The sequence below is a fragment of the Crassostrea angulata genome, chromosome 10, assembly GCF_025612915.1.
Source record: "Crassostrea angulata isolate pt1a10 chromosome 10, ASM2561291v2, whole genome shotgun sequence".
NCBI classification, from domain to species: Eukaryota; Metazoa; Mollusca; class Bivalvia; order Ostreida; family Ostreidae; genus Magallana; species Magallana angulata.
In genome coordinates, this window is record NC_069120.1 from 52,191,221 (window position 1) to 52,217,891 (window position 26,671).

The 26,671-nt window shown below is 36.6% G+C and overlaps 1 protein-coding gene and 1 long non-coding RNA gene across 10 annotated transcripts in view; one reads left to right on the top strand and one right to left on the bottom strand.

Moving 5' to 3' along the window:
- The window catches only part of LOC128167917 (uncharacterized), a 39,607-nt gene that overhangs the window by 8,014 nt on the left and 4,922 nt on the right, over window positions 1–26,671 (top strand). For all 3 annotated transcript variants that reach the window (XR_008241273.1, XR_008241274.1, XR_008241272.1), the window contains one exon: window positions 10,835–10,953. This is a non-coding gene — a long non-coding RNA (uncharacterized LOC128167917). The remainder of the gene's footprint in view (window positions 1–10,834; window positions 10,954–26,671) is intronic.
- On the bottom strand, window positions 517–26,644 carry LOC128167914 (tetraspanin-18-like). 7 transcript variants are annotated; one of them, XM_052833898.1, is made up of 10 exons: window positions 26,411–26,644; window positions 24,016–24,180; window positions 10,796–10,951; window positions 9,390–9,590; window positions 7,225–7,299; window positions 5,882–6,001; window positions 4,076–4,184; window positions 2,397–2,539; window positions 1,914–1,997; window positions 517–875 (listed from the first exon to the last, which is right to left on the bottom strand). In XM_052833898.1, exons 1-10 carry the CDS (start codon window positions 26,450–26,452, stop codon window positions 795–797), a joined length of 1,176 nt encoding a protein of 391 aa, XP_052689858.1. In that variant the 5' UTR covers window positions 26,453–26,644; the 3' UTR covers window positions 517–794. The 7 variants fall into 7 exon arrangements, with proteins under 7 accessions (XP_052689858.1, XP_052689859.1, XP_052689862.1 ...); XM_052833899.1 differs by lacking the exon at window positions 4,076–4,184 and adding an exon at window positions 4,339–4,438 and having other exon boundaries at window positions 26,411–26,642; XM_052833902.1 differs by lacking the exon at window positions 26,411–26,644 and adding an exon at window positions 26,261–26,284.

Sequence of the window (26,671 nt, forward strand, 5' to 3'; positions counted from 1 at the left end):
GTAAAGTGGTCACATGATCAAAGGGATGCTAGTGTCAAAGTTCATGCTGTTATATAAGATGAGAAAAAAAATCACTCTCACCCAAACACAAAGGTACTCTTGTTTTGGGTGTACATTTGTATCTCTGACGGCACAAATATATCAGAGGTTTAGCAAGTGTGATGAAGAATGATTATGATGACTTGTTTGTTGGTGAAGGGTAGGCAACTCTAGTCTCTATGATAAGCTCCGAATCCTGGGTAGCGGCTCCACCAGTCTTTGGTATTTGTTTGTGATTTGATTTGACCAATGATGACCGTGTTTTACAGCGCTAGAGTGAGGAATGGTTACAGTGGGATTTTGATCCCGAACAATGTAAACATCACATGATCAGACACAGCCTATGTATCACACAGCACATGTATACAGACAAAAATCATAGTAAAATATAGGTCACTGTCCTAATATATATCCTTGATTTACACAATGAAAGACCACTTGACTCGTAATCCACACAGAATTGACACTTTTTTCACACACACACACGCACCTTTCTTCCTTGGTTGGCGGACAGACACACACAAAATGAATTACACTGGCTCTGTGAATGGGGACAACACATGGGCTTCAACTGGAATGTTCCATGGAATGTGACGGCATGATCTGGGCGGGAATGTTCACTGGTCCTGTTACCATGGTAACCTGCTGCCCATTGGCAGTGTGTCATTGCTGACATTGAAACAATGTCAGTTGCTGTCAGTTTTTGAGATCCTCTATCATTTATCTTGTCATCTCTTGAAAGTTTTAATTGTCGGTTACATATCCTCTTCATCAAAACTGGTGTCCGTTTTCTTGACTCTGGCACACAGGCAAAAAGCTATGATGGACCCAACAACCTAAAAGATCAGTCATGAAAAATTACCCATTACAAAATACGAGTTGATTTTCATTGCATTAAGTAAGAGATAATCTTAGATAAAAATTAATAATCATGATTATTTCTCTCAGTTTGATATGCAGTAGCTAGGTTATAAAATTCCCCTTTTGAAAAGAGGCACTAGTTCAAGCAAAAGAGTAGCTGCAATAATGTAGCCCTCTCCGATTTTTTATATCTGATGTTTACTGGAGAGGGCTACAATTCCATAGGATCTCCGTAATGGTGCAAAATTAATTTTTTAATGCGACTGACTTCGGTCTGAAAAGATCGATTTTATATTTGACTTCCTTTAGATAAAATGATTTTTTAATTCAGGTTGAACAAACTAACCGTATATAAATCAAAACCAGATAAAACACATCAGCATGTTTACCAGTCGTCTTTTTCAGCAGCCATGACAGTTCTCGCGTGATTTTATGGGATTTACGCTTGGAGTTTTGATGGGCTTGATAACATGAATGTCAGTGTGAATAATCGATCTTACCTCGTTCTATCACTAAAAAATCATTTAAGGAAATGGTATATAAAGGAAAATTCATATTTACCGCGTTAATTATGTTTAAAATAGGGGAATTCCTATATTCAGTTCAAGATCCGCTCCTAAATTCTCATTGGCTGTCCCAAAATAAAACCGGTCAAGGTCAGTAAACATGGCGGACAAATTCAACTTGCGTTGTTGACATACACGAAAAATAACCGATATATGGACTATACTTGATATTTTTGGATTAATTTATGCCATAGACATCCACAATATTTGAGTTCAGGTAAGAAATGCAGATGTTATTGTCATTTATATACGATTTGAGACGAAATCGTTGCGGGAGTGAATCACTCCCGCACTTGCACCATTACGGAGATCCTATGGAGTTGTAGCCCTCTCCCAAAAAAAAAAAAAAAAAAAAAAAAATCGGGAGAGGGCTACATTATTGCAGCTAGCAAAAGAGGAGCAACTCTCTTAGAATTAAGAGTTGTTGCTCCTGCCGTGAGGACCTACCAGAAACAGTGGTACACCAAACGCCACGCCTCCCAGGATTAGAGAGTACTCCGTCAAATATTTCTTCACTTTTTCATAACAACCCTAAAATATGAATTATTTTATACATGTAGCAAAAGGTTTCTCAAGGTCCAAACTCATTCATGCCTTTCTTATGAAAAATGGGTTTTTATTGGTTTTATATAGTATTTTATTTGCACTGAAACTGGTAAATGATGATGCTGTTGAGATGAAGGATTTATGGAAATATTTTGTTTGTCCATAGCTTTGACCTTGGCCATATCTTTTGAATTTCTAAGATTGATTTGTCACAAGCCAAGAGTTTTTTAAATGTCCATTCTATTTGGAAGTAGACTTGGCGTGAGAAATGAAAAAGCAATCCAGCAAGCTACTGAAAAATCTACCGGTATTTGTTTTTTGCTGTAAATATTACAGCTACCCGGTACATTTGATAGAACTCAATGATCCATCAGTCAGAATTACCTCAGTGTGCAGGTGAGATTCAAATTTCTTGGGTAGTTGGGCGGGTCCATAGTTGGGCGGGCCTTTCATGATGATGCTTTGGCCTTGACATTTCTGTTTGTCGGCCCCTTCTATACAGCAACTCTCAGGTACCATAGGATATTCTGTTTCATAAACACACCATTGCTTTATTGCTAATCACATGTACATTGTCAACCAAAAATCAAAGCTTTAAATGAATTTTTATTCATGAAGCTGAGAAAAAAATAATCAAAATATCCACATTTTTCAAATAATCTTGATTTTTAACCAGATATTTATATATATAAAATATATGTATAGATATACCAGATAAAAAAATATCCAAATATGTAATAAAAGTTTAAAATTATCAAAATTTGATTTTACAAGAAAAATATTTGATGATTTGAAATGCAAAAGCTTCTTATTCAGAAAATTTTACATTTTAAATTATTCAATCATTAACAGAAGAACTTGTCCGAAGCTGTGAAAGGTTTATTATATTGTAATACACAAGTTAAATATTAAAAAGGAAAATAAGAACATTCAGATTACATGCAGAACTGGTAAGTGATGGATCAAATGCACAAAAGTAAAAAATGAAAGTTCTCAAATCAAAAAAAAATATTACAAGATTATACACAAAAAGCCTCAAGCTGATAATGCAGGTCTCTAACGAAAATATCAGACAAAAACAAAATTGCTAAAATCAAAAAAAGAAAAAAAAAGCAGACTTCCTCCACAGTCAGTGCATGCATACCATCTCCATGACAACCATGCCCCGCCTCTCACCTGAGCACACCTGTATGGTCTTTACCTTGAAGTTCTCAGCCTCAGGTAACCAGAACCAATGATCAATTAGGCATACAATGTAGGACTTGTCTGATAAACCTTCCTATCATGCAATGAACCGTATAAAATCTGAGCTCCATCACCCTACCTATTGGGGACATGCAGTTTTCTCTGTTTACTGGTCCCATTACCAATATATCTATCTAACACTAAGAAAGCTTCTCAGACTAGGCAGACAAGACTGTACTTAGTTATGCTGTACAACTAAGTAGAGTATTGTTACATTCCTTATAAACATAACATCCTGCAGTATATACGGACACAGTTAAAATATCCAACAGCATTACCAACACCACTAAGAGTTAACAATGGTTTTAACTTGGAAGCTTTTAACATCATGTTTTCTAGTCATACATGACATCTGATCTACGTAGCAAAAATTCTAACTTAAATTAGACTTCAATGATAGATTTCTATCTGACATTGAAGCAAAAGTTAAGTTAGGCCATTGAGAAGCTTTACAATAGGCTGACACCAGTCTGTACAACAGTCAGGCTTTCCGTAGAATTAACAGAGCAGCTCTCTGCTGAACTGGGCTGATGTGACAGGCCACCTTTAGGAAATTATTTGCTTTCTCCTGCCCAATTCTCAGAGGAAAAAGTACCCAATATGAGGATTATTATTTAGAGTCTGGACACCCTTTCTTCTTAAATCCAGTTTTATAATCAATCAAAATGATTATAATTTTTGAAATCAAAATTACTGAATTTCCAAACCTACAGACTCAAAGTTCATAACAGGAGACGGGAGAGGGCAAACAATATTTTAAAAGTGGCCCTGCTGTAGACGGTGGGGCAGTAATAGAACAGGAGAGACTGATAACTTACTTTGTGATTTGCTCATGTACCAATTGGTGCTTTTAAAAAAGTCCCAAGACTTGGCTCCTCGTAAGTCTTCACCGTCCTCGTCCAAACTATAGGGACCACAACACTCAAACTGATAATTCAACATAAGCCAAAAATAAGAAATTAGTAAAAGCAAAAATCAAAATGGTGGTGACAGTTAAGGTTCCCCTGTCCGGTGGTGAGGTGTTGCCCGGAGGAAGGAGGAACCACCTGACTGGTTAGCTGTCCATACAACATAAACTTACTATTATGATCACCCCGTAGAATGTACCAAGCACTTGTTAATTTATAAAATGCCCATGAAAAATGAGAATCAGCTTGTCCGTGTGCTCCACAGCACTGAAGCTGGTAGAAAGAATAAAACGCTCCATTTAATACATAATAAATGTAATACTGATAGAAACATGTCATATAATCACTTTAAAATTCACAATTAAAAGACAATTAGAAGAATAACATTTTACTGCCTATTTTATACTGCTATGGTTTACCCGTAATAAGAGTTATTTCCCTTTGAGCACTTATGCTTTTTAGTACACCATCTGCAGAACATTAGTGCACATAATTTGATTAAACTGGGATTCCAGAAGTGTTAGATATTTCTAACTTGTTCATGCTGAGTTTGTGATGTGTTTATTTTTGTGTTGAGTTTCTAATGGTTATCATGTTTTATCAATTTTGATATTTTTTAAGCAAGTCTTTCTTGCTTACTTCGTTATTCAATTCAGTGCATATATAAGCATCTAGTATACTTCACCTGTCTGTTAAGTAAAGTTTGTGTCGTTTGTTTAAAATATGCTGATATGACGGAGTTTATTTTATTAAGGTCAGACGACATGTTCCTCGATCATCTTTTTTTGTATCTCCTCGTGATAGTTTCAATAAAAATTATTTTTTTTATAATGATTTTTTAAATTATTAAAATTTACTTGTACAAAATGTATATGGATATATGCTTAGATGGCCGAGTGGTTAGAGCCGTGGCCGCTCTCTGCCAGGAGAGTAGGTTCTAGAGGTTGTGAGTTCAAAGCCCGACCCAATGTAGTGAATTTTGCTGTGCTGTATTATTTATTTATTTATATCAGCAATTCAAGTGTATCTTCAAGATTATATAAGAAACTGCATTCTCTAGTATTTTGCAGAAATGCCCAGTAAGGTATCCTAATTTTTTGCAAGAAAGCTTGTCAGAGTAGTAGTAAACCATTAACAAATTCCTGGAAAATGTTATATAAAATTGAGGAATATGTCGTCTGACTTTAAGCTTGTATTTTGTGTTTAAACTGTATATTGTTCATAATTCTTATACCCAAATGTTTAAGCATGATATTTCAGACAGTATTTTTAGCAGAGTTTGAATATTTTCATTTTCAATTTTCAAATTGTGAACTAATCTTTGGATGTACATACAATACATACTGTGTAAAATGCTGAATGTGGGATGTATACTATTTTTGTACCAAGTCTTGTAATAAATACTATGCTTTTGCTGGGACATAAACTGTCTGAGATGTTTTGGTAATGGAGTGACTTGAACATACTAGTATACTGTGGGTTTTTGCTTAGCTCGAAAATAAGGAAATAGACTTGCTCTCACTGACTCAGGGAACTGGAATCTTGCTGACTCCCTAAATGGTATACTTTAACTGTATACTATGTTTTAAATACTGACGATGTGAAAAAAAAAATTTGTTTTGTGCTGATTTCTGGGACAATCTTATGAAATGTATACTATGCTTTGTGCTAGGATATATACAGTGTTTGTTCTGAGTTTTTGGGGTGTGTGCTAACCTTTCTCTGCATGGAGTCCCAGGCATCGGTGATCAGTCGATTTGTGGTGTTTCCTCGGACATCCTGTCCGTACTGGGTCTGGAGGGTGTACTCCAACTTAGTCTTGATGTCCTCAGATATCTGACAGTCACATAAAAACCTCATTGATATATCAAGTACCTCAAGTCATCAGTTCACAACAGTTTCTTATTTCACAGAAAGAAACTCACATATATATGAAATCAAGAACCACAAAAAATCAGTTACACAGCATTTTCTTATTTCACAAAAAGAAACTCACATATTTAAGAAATCAAGTACCACAAAAAATCAGTTACACAGCATTTTTTACATCATAAAAAAAACCCCTCACTGAATCACTTATACTGGGATATTTTTCTTATAAATCTGATTTATTATAAGCCAGAAAAAATGAACCCATTGATATTAATGAAAAGTTTTCCTTGATATTTGGAATGGGTGGAGAACTGGTAGAATCATCAAAGACCTTTTCATTTGACCTGGGAGAAGCAGAGTAAGATAGGTTTATGCCATATCTTAGATGGCTTTGAGCTAATACCTGACTGTTCACATCCCACTGTACAAAACTTTATGATAATATAGCACGATATACCAGTATATATATATTGTTACATTGCAAAATCAAATACATGTACAAAAGTTTTTGGAATTGGTGTGATTATAAATACGTAACAGGCATGAATTTCTAAAAATAATTTAAAAGATAAAAATACAGTAAGCTAGTGAGGGAAAAAAATCATGTCAAGAAGACTCAGGGACTTTAACATTGAAGCAGAATCTAGCAATATAAAGACTGGTGCTGTGCTGAAGGTGTAGAAGAATTTGCCTTCATTGGTTAACACACGTAGTCTTTCTTAGTCTCCTCTCTTGTGACATTTAGGTACAGAATTGATAAGAAAAGTCTGCTTATGCTACCATGTAATTTATCTGTAAATTTTCTTCATTGTATAAAGCTTCCTAAACTGTGAGCCTAACTTAGTGCTAGCATTTATATGAATAATTTACATCTGTAGTCTTCTGATGGCTAATCAAGCAGCTTATTTAGATTTTCTGGGGTAACCGCGGCCTGTAATGATGTTTCTTATAACTTTCACTCCACTGTTTATGAATTCAGAATACCTAAACATTCTGAATATCCCTGTGGTATAACCTGCAATTTTTGTGTAAATGAAGCTATTTAGTCAGCAGTGTAAAGGGGAATTTTATATTAAACAGTTGATACTTTGGAGGAGAGTTACAGAGGTTTATCTTGAAGAGGGACTCTGTATCTTGTCAGGGAGGCATATGCTTACACACACTCCAGGATTTGGTTAAATACTCACATTTTCTCGGAATAAAAATGCCATTGCTCCCCCAGCTAACAAGGCCATGAATACCAGGGCCAGGACTACTCCATACTGAAATCAAAACCAAAGTCAGTCTTTGAGCAGGAATGTGAAATTCAAATGCTTGTTTATGCACCAGGAAACATCATTTAATCAGCTTGATTTCTAAAAATATACACCAATTATCAGTTATCTATTTATTTTCCTTTAGTATTAACTATTTTTTGTTTTATTATCTCATACAAGACTTCAAACAGCTTCTTCATTGATACAAATCATTTAGTGCTAAGTGTAATGCATATTTTTTTCCTATGCAGAATATCTTTAATCAATTAAGGATTAGTATGATGAGTAAGAAACTAGGAGATATTAAAGTGACAGCTGCAGAGTTCATGATGTGTATGAAAATTGGTTAAACAAAGTTGGTTTAGCCAGAGTTTGATATCATGAAGAAATATGTACAGAAAGACAGAGAAGCATGACACACTGCAGTTTGCAGAGGAAGAAGCTAAAATATCTTGATTCATCAAGATGCTAGCCATTTTGTACAGATATTGATGATTTTAGTACAGATGCGTTTGGTAAATTAGTGAAGAGAGAGATAGTAAATGCTCAATGAATCAAGAAACATAAAAATGAATCTCATTTCAAAAGCCCCAAGGAAGCAACAGCTAAATAATCCACGTCAGATAGAATGATTTAGGCCAGACGCCCCTAGGAGGGCTCCTTATTATATCAGCATTATCTAATGTCTCGTAAGGATGCTTCATAAGGCAGGCTCGATCAACAGAGGACCAGCAAAGCAACCAGATCTTGTTATGGCACGGACCATTTGCTTGTAAATCTACTTCATACAACTACATCAATATTCCTTGATTTAATTCTGAAACGGACAGAGTCCATGAAGAGAGGAAAACAATTTGATCACAGCGAAGCTGCGGCACAGTCCTAATTGTCAAAACAAGCCTTATGTAGAACGGAGATGTAGATAATAACATAAACGATGAAACAACAGCAAGATTTTTTTATGTTGTTGTCCTTCGCTCGGCTGCAAAAATGAAATAGCTTTAAAAAAAGAGTCTTACACATATGATCAGAGTCTGTCGTAAAAACCTAGGAATGAAATAACAGAAGGATGACAATGATAAATCAATAAGGTATTAGGCTGTGTCCGTGTGCATCTATTGCAAAAAAAAAGGGGGGGGGGGTTAAGGTTAGGAGTGAGGTGATGGGATATGGTTGTCCATACAGTATGACAATTTCTTAATGATCTCAGTAATATAATGTGAACACTTTTGTAGTATGCTTTTCACTCTTGTATACAAGCTACAGGTACCCTTACCATACATTGTGGTTCATAATAATGGCTTTTGTAATGTATGAACTATACCATTTCTATTATACACTTGGTGATTTAATTTGAATGTTCTTGGTTTTTTATGAATTCTTCAACCATTTATATCAGCATCATCAGTCAAATCTTCGATACTGGCAAACCTATTTATTCAATATTGTACTTTAAATGATTAGTTCAAAAGTACTGTCTCTATACCTGTACAACAGTTTGTAGTGATCTACGGGTATGTTACCTGTTCATTACAACACAGTCACCTAATCTCTTCTGTCTAATGACTGTAAAATCGATGACTTCTGAATATACCTCTAATTAGAACTGAACATCAAGAGACAGTCACAATTCACATGCTGTGTGAATCAGCCATTGATCTGGCCGGCTATTTTCAATGAAAGTTATTGATCGGCCAAGGGTTGGTCCTGAAGATAGCAGTAAAACGCTGACTTTTCTCTCTCTCTCTCCAATAGCGGAGGACTAAGCCAGTCCTGTAATCAGGCGAATGCCGATACTGCTTTAGTTCTGGCTGGCAGATACCTTATGTCACCATTAGATCAATTGACATGTTTTAATGCTCCATTACCGCTGGAGTACGAAGACACATGGTCCTTATCACCTGATTTACGAGTAACGACATCTCCCTCTCTCATACACTTTGCTGCTTCAAAAACCAAACATGGCAGTTTTATTACCCATAATGCCAATGGTTAGTTCTGTTTCAAGGTCTGAAGTAAATGGTGATACTTGGATGGGATATTTTTCTTGTTAATGTAAGACATACTGTCACCATGCATCATTCTGATATACTTACAAATCCCAGAATGCATCTGTCCTCTCTCATCGTGCCACAACATCCACAGAAGGCGAGGAGGGCCACTAGTCCCCCACCCGCCAGAATCATGTAGGTCCCGATCTCAAACATGTCCGAGTTGATGATGACGGTGATTTCGCGGGCACTGAAGTCGGTCACTAGGAGCCAAATCCCCACCCCCAGCAGCCCACAGCCCATGATCTGTAATATAAGGAGACAGGTTATCTCAAATCACAGTGAACTCTTTCCATACATTTGTTCACTGTCAGACAAATGATGTACCCGGTACATGTATGTATTATACTTCTATGACAAGTTCCCAAGTAAAAACTTTGATATCAAATCACTTTCAAATTGCAACTAAATCATTTATATGTGATTTGTAAGTAATTTGTTTATCAAATAACTAACAAATCAGTTTGTAGAAGAATCTTTGTAGGGTATGATTTGTTCACAATTTGTTAGAAAATACAATTTGTAACACTGATTTCTAAGCAATTTATTTCAGGGATTTATTTAACTTGGATCTTGGATTGGGTGAGGGGTATGAGAAATTTTTTTCGATATTTACATTACACAATAATTGAGTACCCTGAAGATCAATCTCATTCACAAGTTTTGACTAATTGTTTATGGGAATTATATTAATATGTGATATATCAGGCTAAAAATGAGTAAGACAATAATCTGATTTAATTAACTAGCAACCAGTATCTCCATGTACTTCACACTGAAATAATTGTACAAGCTGTGTTCTGTTATTACATGAATGTTGTGTGATCCCTGACAAATGTCTGACATAGTGTGGGGTTGTGGTGATAATGGGAATCTAGTACACGATGCAGCTGTCTCTGTCATTACGCGGGACAATCCGTGAATAACAATCCGGGAATAGTTGATGCAACACCATCATTATCAAACCACTGAAATATTCATCAATTCCCCCAACAGACTGTTTACATTGCAAGGAAATCAAACAGAATGACATGAATTTGTAAATGATTCAGATACCAAATACAGTTTTTGTTTATTGAATATTGATAGCGCTGTATCTACTAGACTTCATATTGTATCAATGTGGCTGTTCCAGTAAATATCACTACTCCCTGAAGTATCGCAGGTGTTTCAGGTGTTAGAACCATGAACATTATTCTATTACTGTTTTAATTTAAATATAAAATATGTTCAGTACTTCTCAAATATTTGTGAATATGATATACATATAGTACTTTTAGCTATATTTACATATTACAAGACTTAAAAGAATTACAATTAACATTGTCACAATGTAATGCATTCCACAGACACTTACTAAAATTATGATTACATAACAATGTAATGCATTCCTTTGATACTTACCAGAACTACAACATTATAACAATGTAATGCATTCCGTTGATACTTACCAGAACTACAACATTATAACAATGTAATGCATTCCGCAGGCAAAGGAAGCAGCTATCCCGTTCCTGTTCAGAGGTGACACTGCGGATTCTGTGCTCCCGCCGGTGCTTGATGTATCCGTCATCGACATGGTTCTGATCCGGTCCACCCCTCAAAGGCTGTAAGTAAAAGTAACAAAGTCAATCAAAGTGTAAAGTAGCTGGGTAGGTTTACAGGATGAAACAGGGAAGTAGGTTCAAAGTAAGACTAACTCCATATGACTGAGGATTCCAAATAAAAGTGGTTAAGTTTCAAAAAGAAATAATTGCTATGGCTTCAACCTGACTTGGACATATCTTGATATACACCATAAACAAGGAGATATGAGATATCAAATATCAACTGACTCAGAGATGAAATTTGTTGGAGAAGTAGCACTAAAGGAAACTTTTTATAGAATTTGACACCTTTAAATGAAAACATGAACACAGTTAAAAACATCATGGGAAAAGATGCACAAAAAATAGCATCAGTAAAAACCTATGACCATACATATTTGTAGAATGTATATTGCATTTGCTATTATCAGGTCAGGCACAATCTCTTGATTGAACTTCATACCCTTAAATACCTGGTAGCTATTTAGCTTTAAAAGCTTTCGAAAAATGTTTGATTAAGCTAATCAAAATTGTTATTGCAATACAAATCAATATAAAAATAATTGGATTGACAAGTGTGCAAGTTAATAAATATTTCAGCAATACTTTCTATGTCAAATACGGCATATGATAAAATACAGTCAAAAATGGTACACTGGTATATTTCTGCTATGTTAGATATTAATGAAAAGTTACATATTAATAACCATCCTGTTCAACAAAATACTGAGGTTTCATTAATATTCAAGGGTATCAATTTTCTTGGATAAAGTGAAAATCACAGTTTAAAGGATATGTAAATTCGTGGCCAAAGACCTTATCAATACAAAATGTTAATAGAAATTGCACTTCAATGAACCTTAAATTTTGTGGATCAACTTAACAACGGAATCCACGAAAATTGGTATTCAACGAATTCATATTGATGAAACCACAGTAGTTGTTTATCAATCAGGACTTTGTTTATCAATCAGGACTTGTTCCTGCTTTAACATACAACAAAGCTTTTTCTTTATCCTTGAAAAAAAGGAATAAAATGCAGCAATGATTTTATTTAAAATGCAGAATTTTCAATATTTTTTTTATGTGAGTCTATCAAAATAGCTAAAATCAAGCTATATGAAAAGGGTATTAAATGATGATTTTATAGCTAAATTATTAAAACTACAAAACTATTGTGCTGGGTCTGTTGGTAGAACTTTGCTTTAATCACTTTCAGCAAAATGTGCATCAAAGAAATAAGATGAACAACAGAACAGCAATAGTTGTATTAATACACAGAGCTCCCTGCAGCTGAATTCAAGAATGTAATTTTCAGTCAGACTTATGCACTAAGCTGATTAAAATCTTTGAATTTCTGTACTTCTTAAGTTTATGTATTCTTTGTGTTCTTGGGTAAATAATAAATTATAGGGGGTAATTTCATCCCCTATCCCCTTACAAAATGAAATTCCATTCCCCATGATAACAAACACAGACAAGACACAGCAGGTAACTAAATGAGAATTGGTCAATATACAGGTGTAACATGTAGAATAGAATAACATCATTATGAAATTCATCAAAGGTTGCGTAATTACATGTACACTTGTAATAGTGTCATCAGCATTGGGCGCAGGCGCCTAACATCATCAAACATTAATTACTGGACGCAGATTGTGCCGTAAGATAGCATCACCCCGATGCTGAACAAACACCAGCTAGTAAATTTCCCTAAAATCCTAGACCAAAAAAAAAAGCAACAGTCAAACAATATTACACTCAAACTAATCCCTTGAAACTTGCTATAAATTGTGTTTCTGACATCGGGAAATATTTCAAAACAAATCAGATAATTGGAAAAAATTTCTTGGTCTGACTCGTTTTTTTCTTGGATTGATGTAATTTGCTGCGATTACATTATAGAGCGGTTGAGCCGCTGGCTTCCTAGGCAACGCCACGCTGTAGTGTTTACAGCGCGCTACAAAACAATTCATTTTCCCGAACATTTATAGCAATCTCTCCCGAGCGTTGATAATATGTAACAGAAAGGTTCACCCGTAACAAGCAAATAGTCGGTGTTCTGTCGCGTACAATTAGAACATACCGCATGCTGTCGTCCGTCATTAGGGATGCGTTCATTATAGAAAGAAGCTCCCCTAAACTCCACGGCTAATTGACAATTTACACACGCAGTGGTATTACGTAACCGCAACGGGAGTTCTGTACCCCCACAAAAATGACATAACATGTTAGTTCTAAACAAATCTGAACATAAAGTTGTAATTCTGTCAATCTGAAAAAATAACAACCCATTAACATGAAAAACGTGCGTTCGGGCTACGAATATGAAGTAAATTACGAAAAAAAACCTCCCGTCTTCGATCGAAGTAAGGAAGTGCTCCATTAAACGGATATTAAGTTATCATTAGAATAAAACACACCAGTATTTTCACTGTATCGATCTACCCTTTCATACATCAATAATCTAATGTTTTAACATGGCTTGCAAAACAGTTAAACGGAAAATCGATGGTTTAACGTTTGCCTAGCAGGCTGACATTTTCCTATGAAGTTCTGTGTGATATCAAACAAACTACTTGCCGTGCTTTCAGGTACAGGTTTCTCAAATCCATAGAGTACCGTATTCCGTTTATTTCCAGTTCCATAGTCAGTGTTATATTCCATGTCCGTCGTTTGGTCGTCTGTCGCTCACTACCTGCGAGAAGTCGTCTGCTGGTTCATTGATTCCAGTCCGCGCACGCGGGACTTCACCTGCCGAATCCAACGCCAGCTTCAGCACCACTGGAGACCGGCAGCGTAAATCGTCCTTAATTGAACAGCCTCCTCAACTAACCCAATACTGTCTTAGGTATCGATCCGATTTCACGCCAAACACATTATTATAGAAACTTAATCATACAAAAGTTTAACCTTTCTCGTACACAATTAGATCATAAAGAAACCAGGTTCCCGAGGGACAAATATTGATGATACTAATAATATACTCCACTAGATATTTACTAACAAATTGGAAACGATTAGCGCTGGACCAATCGTAGCCGGCGGACGGGACTGAGGATTTTCATGTAAGAGCTCCGTTATACGTCATCAGATATCATCCTTGATGACTGCTTGGGGCCTTGTGTCCAAACACCATGTTTCCAACACCCGTGTCTGTTCCATGCGCAGTGTATGATACACAACAACGCGCGTACACAATATACACTGGGTCCTCCAATATCGTGTAGCAAGGATGAGGAGAAAGCTCGGGTTTCTTTGATGAACTGAATCAGTCGGATGCAGTGTTGGCTGTAGGGAAGATGAGCTTACATACAGGTGGTCAGTTCATTAATACACGGTGGTCAGCCTTCACAACAAGCCGTTATATCTGTAGATACCAGACCCCCAACTGCTAGTACTGGGGGAACAGTTATCTAAGAGGGTGTAACATTTCTGTGTGTACTGAAGACCGTTAGATGTCTGACACCTGTAAATACTAACATTCTACTGTCTGTTAGTTCACCACAGTGGGCTCGGTGGCACTTAACACCTCTGTACTATCTGAGGGCTTGTCTTAATTACAAACGACAGATACCAGTGAACAGGGGCTTATACTTCATTTCATGTAATACTATTAATGAATTTACCAACCTTACAAATAGCAAATTCTCTCTCTCTCTCTCTCTCTCTCTCATTATTTAGTTTTGATCCCTATTCCTGACTATGGTATCTTTTAACTTTATCTTTGAGATCAGCTGTTCACACACTCCACGGTTAGACCGTTGCTTTGTGGTGTACACGGTCCGCGGGTCCCCTAACCGAGGCTCGACCTGTGTGTACACACACCAAGATAACACCCCAGGGCAGGCAGGTCTAACTCGACCACGACACAGCCCCGTGAGAGGTGAGCCATCAAGTTATAGGTAAACACCGAGGTTCCTGTTACCAGAAGTCCTGTAAACTCCGTATCTACAGACTTTTACAGCCCCGTAAACCAATGTTTACTAGTACATTGTATATACGTCCCTAGTTTTACCTCTGGTTTTTGACGACGATCATAGACAATGTCAACACCAGGGGTCCCCTAAACCTCGCCTAACACGGTACTACAACACACTAGTATACAGCGTCACCGAACACGGTGCAAGCATTTTGACATACGGTGACCTTCTAACCTTATATACAAGGTACTAATTTTCTCCGTGGTTCCATGATCTCAAAGAAGGACTTACCAAAGTGTCCGCAGAGTGAATATCCCTTTTCTTCATTTTCTACACAACAATAACTATAGTAGGGGTCAATGTCTAATCCGTCTTGTTTACACCTATACCAAAAAGCCAGGCAATCTCAGGTAAAAACAGTCACGTGGTCTCATTCAAATTCGCCAAATCTGACAATGTTGTAGACGATTTAAATTTAACAACAACCACAGGTCCAACAAGTCAATGGCCCCAATGCACGGCTCTATTTGGTTACATGTATTTGGTCATTTGAGAAACTTGGGGCTTTAGTTAACTTTTGGTGTTAACGGTGTACAATTAATCTGTATGCCCCTTGGTTAGTGATGCGTGCCACTGGGCATGCATTCTACAAGTCATGTGTGACAACCTCGTCATTATCTCCTCAATGCTTTCTTTCGTTGCGGAATGTCGCACAAATTGTGCAGTAATCAGTTTAGCAATGACTCCAAGACGAGTTTGCTAATGAACTTTTGTAGGTCTTTAAAATCAATATGATCTAGCCTATTTGAGACTCGGCATTGATTACAAGACAAAATTGCATCCCCTTATGAGGGATGACGATATTTTTCGGTATTTTTTATATTCGTTTAAAGGGAGATTTTTTTTTATCTCTGGTTGTGGACAAAATGTTATCAGCGCCTTGTTTTTAGAACTGTCAACACGTTTCAAAATTACAATGTACAAAATGTTTAAGGAAGTACAAAGTCCAACAACCAAAAATATCCACATGCCGTGCCACGAGTGACATTATTCATTTATTGCATGATTGCGAGGGAAATATGAAGATTTACTCCCTTAGGAAAAATCATATTTCCTGAGAGAAATATGATTTTTCTGGGGGAATACATATTCATATATCTCCCGAATATTCGTGCACTTAATTGTTCATTATACCCAACGGCAGGTGATAATTTAGAATACATCGGGTTCCAGTCGTTTTTAGCTCACCTGAACCGAAGGTTCAAGTGAGCTTTTCTGATCACCCGTTGTCCGTCGTCCGTCCGTCTGTCCGTCTGTCCGTCCGTCTGTAAACTTTTCACATTTTCAACTTCTTCTCAAAAACCACTGGGCCAAATTTAACCAAATTTGGTACAAAGCATCCTTATGGAAAGGGGATTATAAATTGTTAAAATAAAGGGCACAGCCCTTTTCAAAAGGGAGATAATTGCAAAACAGTGAGTAAAGGGTGCATGTCTTTAAAAATCTTCTTCTCAAGAACCACTGCACCAGAAATGCCAATATTTACACAAAAGCTTGTATATATAGTGAAGATTCTAAATTGTAAAAATCGTGACCCTCGGACCAAAACTGGGGCCCCAGGCGGGGTTCAAAGTTTAACATAGAAATACATAGAAAAATGTTTAAAAAATCTTCTTCTCAAGAACCACTGCACCAGAAATGCCAATATTTACACAAAAGCTTGTATACATAGTGAAGATTCTAAATTGTAAAAATCGTGACCCTCGGACCAAAACTGGGGCCCCAGGCGGGGTTCAAAGTTTAACATAGAAATACATAGGAAAATGTTTAAAAAATCTTCTCAAGAACCACTGCACCAGGAATGCCAATATTTACACAAAAGCTTGTATACAAAGTGAAGATTCTAAATTGTAAAAATCGTGACCCTCAGACCAAAACTGGGGCCCCAGGCGGGGTTCAAAGTTTAACATAGAAATACATAGGAAAATGTTTCAAAAATCTTCTTCTCAAGAACCACTGCACCAGGAATGCCAATATTTACGCAAAAGCTTGTATACAAAGTGAAGATTCTAAATTGTAAAAATCGTGACCCTCAGACCAAAACTGGGGCCCCAGGCAGGGTTCAAAGTTTAACATAGAAATACATAGGAAAATGTTTCAAAAATCTTCTTCTCAAGAACCACTGCACCAGAAATGCCAATATTTACACAAAAGCTTGTATATATAGTGAAGATTCTAAATTGTAAAAATCGTGACCCTCGGACCAAAACTGGGGCCCCAGGCGTGGTTCAAAGTTTAACATAGAAATACATAGGAAAATGTTTCAAAAATCTTCTTTTCAAGAACCACTGCACCAGAAATGCTAATATTTACACAAAAGCTTGTATATATAGTGAAGATTCTAAATTGTAAAAATCGTGACCCTCGGACCAAAACTGGGGCCCCAGGCGGGGTTCAAAGTTTAACATATGTAGAAATACATAGGAAAATGTTTCAAAAATCTTCTTCTCAAGAACCACTGCACCAGAAATGCCAATATTTACACAAAAGCTTGTATACATAGTGAAGATTTTAAATTGTAAAAATCGTGACCCTCGGACCAAAACTGGGGCCCCAGGCGGGGTTCAAAGTTTAACATAGAAATACATAGGAAAATGTTTAAAAAATCTTCTTCTCAAGAACCACTGCACCAGGAATGCCAATATTTCCACAAAAGCTTGTATACAAAGTGAAGATTTTAAATTGTAAAAATCGTGACCCTCGGACCAAAACTGGGGCCCCAGGCGGGGTTCAAAGTTTAACATAGAACTACATATGAAAAATGTTTAAAAAATCTTCTTCTCAAGAACCACTGCACCAGAAATGCCAATATTTACACAAAAGCTTGTATATATAGTGAAGATTCTAAATTGTAAAAATCGTGACCCTAGGACCAAAACTGGGGCCCCAGGCGGGGTTCAAAGTTTAACATAGAACTACATATGAAAAATGTTTAAAAATTTTCTTCTCAAGAACCACTTCACCAAAAAATGCCAATACATACACAAAAGGTTGTATATATAGTGAATATTGTAAAAATCGTGACCCCCGAACAAAAGTAGGGCCCCAGGAGGGGTTTAGATTTTAACATATATAGGAAAATGTTTTAAAATCTTCTCAAGAACCATCGTGCAACTGTTTGGGATATTACTATGCATACATGTACATCCTTAAATAATGTAGATTCAAAAAATTGTAACTCCCGAACAATTGATGGGCACCAAGAGGGGTTCAAAATTTAAACATTTTAAAAAACAAAGGAAAAATTTAAAAATTTTCTTCTCAAGAACTACAATGTTTTAGTTAGTGGAATATCTATGCATGCATCCTTCGCTTATGTAGATTCCTAATTCGTAAAATCGTGACCCCCGGACCAATAATGGGGCCCCAAGATGGGGTCAAAGTTTATAATAGAAATATAAAGGTAACAGGTTAAAAATCTTCTTCTGGAGAACTACAATGCTTCAATTTGTGAGATTACTATCATGCATACAACCTTGGATAATGAAGGTTCGACAGTTTTAAAATAGTGACCCCTGGACTAATACTAGGGACCCAAGATGGGTTTAAAGTTAAATGTAGAAGTACCGGTATATATGGAAATTGTTTAAAAATCTTCTTTTCGAGAACTACAATGCATCAATTTGTCAGATAACTACGTAAGCACCCTCAAATAATGTAGATTCGAAATTATAAAAGCCGTGACCTCAATCTAATACTGGGGCCCCAAGAGGTGTTCAAAGTTTAGCATAGAAATATAGAGGGAAAATGTTGAAAAATCTTTTTCTAGGGAACTATAATGCTTCAGCTTGTGAGATAACTAGGCAAGCATCCTTAAATAATGTAGATTCCAAATAATTAAAACTTTAGCACTGGACTAATACTGTAGCCCCAAAAGGGTTCAAAGTTTAACATAGAAAGATATATTGAAAATGTTTTTAAAAAGTTCTTCTCGAGAACTATAATGCTACAGTTTGTGAGATTACTATGCAAGGATCCTCAAATTGTGTAAACTCTAATGTAGTGGAACCAAGAGTTATCTTTCTTAATGTTCTGTACAGTCTGAGAGTTATTCCTCTTGAAGTGGAACTCCTCTACGTTCAGTTTTTCAGGGTGTGTACGTGCGGTCCCACCGCAGTGCTACACATTTTCATTCCTATGTTACTATTTACGTTGTTCAAGCCAACCATAATCCTCGGACCATTACTGGGTCCCCAGAAAGGGGTTCAATGTTTAAAATAGAAAAAGCATATGCTACGAAATGTAATGTTACAAGGAACTGCTGTTCAGGTGAGCGATGTGGCCCATGGGCCTCTTGTTCAACTCTTGTAAAGCCCTAACCGTAGTGAATGTTTACCGGTTTCTTTCTTTGTCAGTTTTCTGATTTTAAAAAGGGTTTTAAACGATTTTTTAAAAAATAGAATCTACATTTGATTACATCGTGTGCCCATCCTCAAGATTTTTCATTAGCATGGAGTGAAAATTCGAAGGGGTAAGATATGATGAAACATATGACGACAGGGAAATATGAATTTTTATTGCTCTGACACGTGATTTTGTAGAACAATTTTGATATCGTGTTATACATAGAATAATCATATTGAGGTATAGTATATAAATAGTGCCTGTTTGGGAGGGTAACAGTTGAAATTGACACCCCGAGAAAATAATTGTCAACCGACGCGAAGCGGAGGTTGACAATGGTTTTCGAGGGGTGTCAATTTCAACTGTTATCCTCCCAAACAGGCACTTTTTATTTTGTTATACTGAATGTCTTATTTTTTAAGAAAATTTTACTGCTTTTATATAGGAATAACGTGAATGCTACAGCGAACCGTACGCGCATAATTTTCGCGCATGTAACAATTTTTAATGTTACCCGTTGCTAAGTGCGTTGCTAACGCTGAGGGTAATAGAAAGGATTATGAACTGCGTCTTAACCAATCAGATTTCAGTATTTAACATGAAAGTATAACAATAAACAATATTCCTATTGCTGCGGTGTCGTGCAATGGCGATGTAAAAATCCTCATTGGATAAAAGTATTTTGCAAAATTTGAGAAAAAAATTATACGATATATCCCTCCAAAATCGCAATTTTGACATAACTAATAAAAAAGAAGTATTTATTAAAACGAAATAAATTTCAGATCAGATTAACGATTAGTAGAAGTGACACCAAGGACCGATGTCTTCATTTTGTATATAAAGCTCTGCAGTGAGTGGCCGCCCGGGAATTAATACACGACTCTGATCCCGGCGACAGGAAGCGTCGATGTTAGCGATGCCGATACTCTGACGGCGGCCCACCAATCAATGTCCGACAAAGTCTCCATCAGTCAACAGTAGAGGTCTCGGAAGACGGCAGACCAGTTTCCCGCGTCCAGCCGCTGAAACTAGTGAAAGGCAACACTCCGCGCGCCATTACTGGAATTAGCAATTAACTAATGAATGACAAAAAGGCAGTCTCCCACAAGAACACTTTTCTTGACATACGAACAAAAGATTCTAACGTCATGACTAACGTTTCTGACTTAAAAATATCGTGCTATAACCGTAAAGGGAGCAAGGATATTGACAAGGAGAGAAAGCCTTTGAACCTATTATTCGCTTCAGTTCATGCTAATGAAAAATTCAACAGAAGTCATCTTGATCACATATTCCCACATGCGCCATGAAAAGAGCCGTCAACACTGATTTTAATATGGACGCCAGTCCATCACTGGCTCCCAATGGAGACACACAAAAACCCTCTCATACAGTAAAAGGGTACAGACCAGAATAAGACCAACACTGATTAATTGAATTTAAAATGGTCATTGCAGACATGACCTGTATACACAGAAATGCCGAAAGACTAAGCTAACACTCACCCATGAGCCAAGTGAGTATCTGTTTCTAAGGTTGGCTGCTAGGTCATTCAGTAATGCTCCCTGAACGTCCATGGCTGGAGGAACAGGCTTCCCGCCAAAACTTCAGTGAGCCCAGCTTCAGATCGGCCTCAGCAGACGATTGAGAAGACACCATGGAATTGAGTGAGGACAGACGGGAGCCGGTGGCTTAGGAGAGTTCGAATCGACTAGACTATAAACTAATCCAACAGTTTCAAAATAAATTTAATTGACTTTTTTCACAGAAAGCGAATCCCGCCAGTGGTTGTAGTGATTGGGGCGCTGGGCAGTGCTAATCGATACATCAGTTATTTAGTGTATGGCTGATCCGGGTCTATGCAAGGAAATCTGATCAACCTATCATTGTTTCACCCATTGTCTGAAAAAACTTAATATACAGATAAGCACACTCTTTCTACCCTATTGATTCTCAGTCGGGGGAAATAATTACGGGTTGTGGAGTTTGATTTGGTGGAGAGTTTGGAACTTTAGCGTGGTATTCCAATCTGGCAACTGTTTGATGGCTTCCGGAAATTACGTGCGGATCACATGGAAACGGAGCCGAGCTATGAGCCACGTGACATTACGACAGAATATTAATATGCTATTCACTTTTGTAAATATCTCCTTTGGAGCTCTAATTAACCGCGTTAGGATATCAATACTTTGCATTATGTTAGGAATTGATTCAATTTTAACTCTTTGAAGCAAGTTTACTCAGACCAATTTACAACACCCACCGTTCTTGTATTTGAGAACTTCCTTTAAAAAGCTTGTTAACTTTACAAACACATTCAGTGTGTGTTCTTTTCATACATTTCTATAATTATCATTAACATACCAAAGACGGGAAAATATGTGTTGCTTGAGATTTATTTACTCCTTACTAGATGTCCATTTTACAGTTTACAGCTGTGTAACAATAGAACTAGATCATCAGATGGTAAAGCTAAAAGTTTGATTAAGTAATAAGCCGTATATAACGTTTCGTTCCTCACATTATACTGTTTTGGGTTAGCGCAAGGAACGTAACAAGAAAGCTTGGACATGAACATAATAATAAAGCTTGGACGTGAACGTAACAATAAAGCTTGGATATGAACGTAACAATAAAGCTTGGATATGAATGTAACAATAAAGCTTGGACATGAACGTAACAATAAAGCTTGGACATGAACGTAACAATAAAGCTTGGATATGAACGTAACAATAAAGCTTGGACGTGAACGTAATAATTAAGCTTGGACATGAATGTAACAATAAAGCTTGGATATGAACGTAATAATAAAGCTTGGACATGAACGTAACACAATAACGCTTGGACATGAACGTAACGAGAAAGCTTGGACATGAACGTAACAATAAAGCTTGGACATGGACGTAACAATAAAGCTTGGACATGTGAAGCTGCACACACACTGACAGCTGACATCTCAGTTTGAGTAGAAATTCTGTACGATACATTTAACCAACAAACAACAAAAAAACATTATTCACGGTACCAGTTATCAGAAAACTCAAATTTCTTTAAGTTTACGTAACTGACATGCATCATTTATGATCTGCATGATAACTCAGAACACCAACAGGTCGATGCATATATGAAAAAATGTTTATTCACCAATCAAGGGCCGTCGGGGATATAAGTTTGCCCCAGAAATGATTGAATATCAGCAGAGATAAACTATACCCTCTCCTTACTTCTTTTCCTGTGAGGGGTCGTTGACAGAACAAATTTGGCCATACAGTAATGACATACATATCGATATTTTCTTTGTCGTTCAAATAGAGGGAAAGAAGATATATTGGCTATAGTTTGTTAAAACAATATAGTTGCTAATATGTGTAATGTTTGGTACAAAAGATCTTTGATACACAAAGAGCAAGAAATGTCGGTATAAAACAAAGGGACAGTAACAGCTCGAATTTATAATTTAAACTTCAGTAATTTATCATATGTGTCCTCGGGAAATAGAACAAAGCGTTAAAGCAGCGAGTTAGGGAAGTCCCATTTGCTTTCTTCATTCAATAATTGAATTCCCCAGCTGCCTTTTTATTTCATACTCTAATGCTTTCTCTCTCTTTCTCATACTTCAAAAAACATGTACGGACTGTCAACCAAACGTTTTACTGGAGAGGGTTGTAAATGTAAACCTCGTAAAGAGAGTTGTTGGAGGGTAAAACAATCAAATAATTTGACTTTGCGAGTACCCGCCTTTGAAGTTCAGAACTGTATTACATTACAGAGATGCAGACGATAAATTACATGTAACAGTTGCTTTCTACCATTAAATTATCATTTATTTTTCTTTAACAGTGGCGGTCGCCATCTTGGGCTGACGTTCTATAATCACTGATCAATATTCACACACACCCCTGCGAATGTTATTGTCATTTAAATTTTAGACCACGTGATTTTATTTGACCCTTTCAGTTTCGCAGTAAAAATCATGCCTCGTGTTTATAGTCTATTTCATAGAATCTAGGTATTTGTAGTCAAATATAAATCTAGAGGTTTATTGATTCTAAACTTTATCTTCATTAATAATTGGTGGATAAAATGTGTTTTAGAAATAAATGCGACAATACAAAAAATAGTTCTGTCTGCTTTTGCAACAATTAACATGCTTGTAGAGATCCCCCCTGATGATTAATTTTCGATCCGCGCCTGACCTAGTAATAGCATCAATAGTGCAACAGACTATACTATTTTATGCAGAATGTTCCTTGAAAATGGCTCGATATACTAAGTTTTTATACAGAACAGACACCCATTATTTCTCTAAAAACATGGTATTGCACACCACAAGCATCAAACATGGCTATGATTTTATTAAGCAACCTAATGTTTATACTTTCAACCACTTTACACGTGGTTGAACACGAACGATAACTCTGTTCTGAATATTAGCGTTTAATATAAATAACCGCTAGATGGTGAAATAAGACATACATCTTGAAAGGTTTTCATGTTTTAACATAAATCCAAGAAGGATATGATATAAAAACGACCAGTACTTACGTATTTTGAGAATATTATCCGAGCACTCATACTTCCGCTCGAAATTTCACAGGAACTGAGCACATCTCGGTGAAGTCTCGTGAACTTTCATTCGGGCACCTTTGGATTTATTACATACTTAGCACCGATAAAGAAAACATTTCGAACACATTCGCAGGGGTGACACATGACTCGCTCTGTTTACAATAAAGACGACAGTGCCCGGCCTACCTTAGACTTATGGTTGTTGGCCAGTAGTTTCTCGGACGCCCGTTTGTCACTATTCCTTCGCCTCTTTTTGTCCTTCTTGTCCCCCTTCTCCTTCTCTGGTAGGGATGTGAGCGCCATGACCTCCTCGGGAGTCTCCGAATTGAAAGTGTCGATGAGTCGACTAACCTGCAATAGAATCACTTAGCCATTTACAGATGAGAAGCTCCGATGGTTTGACGGTCTTATTCTAGTCCCTGCGGATATGACATTAACACACCAAAATGACTTGTGTGTAATGATACATATAAGCTAGAAATCTTACACAGAATACAATGAAATTGATGTGGGAAATCTGAAGAAATCATAGATGAACGGATGTGAGAAAATTACTGCCGTTCCTAACACGTGTCATAGTTGACATTTTATGTCAATACGTGACGTCATACTATAAGTTCGTGATAAGTTCAAACCTTTGTTTGTACCCGCACAATGTTAGTAAAATCTTCTGCCGGACGGTCGTCGTAGGCATGGTAATAGGGTGGCTCCTGTACAGGGTCGTATGATGAACTGGGTTTTGCGTGAGTCGAGCTGAAGATTTTGTTAATGAGATTTGGGAAATTTAGGAGAAATCGACGCGCTTACGCCAAACTTGCTTTAATTCTTGAAATATTAATATAAACTTACTAATTCATGTTGTTTGGAAAAATGAAACAAAATCTGACAGCAAGGATTTTATCCAGGATATGGCGTAACAATAAAAATGACGTCATTTTGTTCATATGCATCAAATTACCGATCCCGAAATCTTTGGAGAAAAACTTATAATAAAAATTTGATTGTGACGATGCGAGCCAGAAATTTACGTTTTGAACATTCGTTTGTCTTACTTTAATTAGGCTTAGCCTTGGCAAAATGCATAATTGTACCGAAATTCAAGATTGATACATCCTAAACAGAGTGAAACATATAAATGTCCTTATAATCATACATACAAAACCCTAAATAATATACATAAATTTAGTACGAAATACATCATTATAGTTCATTGTATGACTAAGATTGGACCTTCAGAATCTTCAATGTAAAATATTTATTTAGGGGTGGAAACTGTATTAAAGTGCTTCATATTTGTAGATCCTGATGCATTGAAGCACAACACAATATTCAGATATGATGATTAAATTCGGTTAAAAAAAACCGAAAAATTACGTGCGTTTCCGCATTGAAAAACTTCAGAGAAACTTTCTCTCGATACGTAAATTATCTTTAAAAGGCACTCCCTTAGTCCGGGTTACCAAACAACACACGTTTATGCATTCACTAAACATTGACATGCTTCATGCAATGATGCGGGGAAGATATAGAGGAATGGTCAATTTTTTAAAATAAAACTTCCAGAGGGCTGACATATATTAATTTATATTGTATATAGAATTACAAATTTCCAATGGTCCCCTGGGACCCACGCGCCAGGGTTTATTAAAGAGGCATTTCTCCGGCGATAATGAAGAGATAAGTATATAATAGTACGGAGATTTTATCTGCCAACCATTGTGGTAGCTTTTCCCTAAATCACGACGGCCGTGTACACCGACCCCGAGGTCTTGCGCAATACGTTGTACTCTGTTTGCAGATTATTTAACATTCAGATCAGCTGTCTTTGTACACAGTGGAGAAAAGATCTATTGAACAAAACGATGTATGATTTTTGTTAGTGGGCCGCTAAGGAATACCCAGTGACACATAAACTATCTTGTAATTTAAAACTATTTAATAGAGTTTTACATATCATCCGACCACAATCGATCGAATTTAGCTAATTAAAATCCAAACCCTTTTATATATTCTATGGGTCATTTAAATTCAAAACTTTAATACTGTTGTATATAGCAGAGGTATAATGTTTCATCCAAACGGATGAGCATTATATAGACAATAGAAGCAAATTTTAAACTCGGTCCCCAAAATATGCACGTATAGACTAGATATTTATGGCTATACTTGAACAAACAAAGTAACCAGAAAAGTCAATTTGCAATGATCTTGACTTTCCTAGGATGATTGAGGCTTACCTGTGACATCACAGTATTACCAAACACTAATTCCAACTGTAAAAGCAACACGAGATCTGTCCTATGGAGAGTTAGCTTGTTTACTTGAGAGTGAAATTAGTAAGATTGTACGAAATACTCCAAGAGAAAGGATTTAAATCGGCCAGGTCTGATAACATTTGACAATAGGGCCCCGGTATTTCGACATACCCTACCTCTCATGTAACTTGTTTGGGTAATTGCATCCCCCGAACAATGACCCCCAAACCAACACTCCTCGGGGACCAGAAAGAAAACATTTTAATTTAGCGTTATCCGTCAATTAATACGTGTCAACCAATTTGACTTCACAGAGTTAAACTCACCTGTCCTGTCTCTTTTGTTTTGCCTTTCTTGGCGTCAGTCATACTTTGTTTAAAGTTGTTCACTTAAAGTTATTCCTTGAGAAATTGACATCCATGTTTTTGACACAAAAAAAGGACACAGTTTTTTTCACTACATAATTTACAACCCGTTCACTTATGAATCAAAATGTCAGTCATTAATTCCAGGCTCTTAATCCAATCTTACGCTCACTACGAGCGTTTGGTGTATTTACTAACCACAATGATATACACAGGTACAGG

Coding starts and splice junctions, on each gene's coding strand:
- LOC128167914 (XM_052833898.1), bottom strand. CDS start 26,452: ATGACTGACGCCAAGAAAGGCAAAACAAAAGAGACAGGACAG. Junction 24,181..26,410: donor AAACAAAAGAGACAGGACAG/GTGAGTTTAACT, acceptor ATTCTATTGCAG/GTTAGTCGACTCATCGACAC. Junction 7,300..9,389: donor ACAGATGCATTCTGGGATTT/GTAAGTATATCA, acceptor TTTTGATTTCAG/TATGGAGTAGTCCTGGCCCT.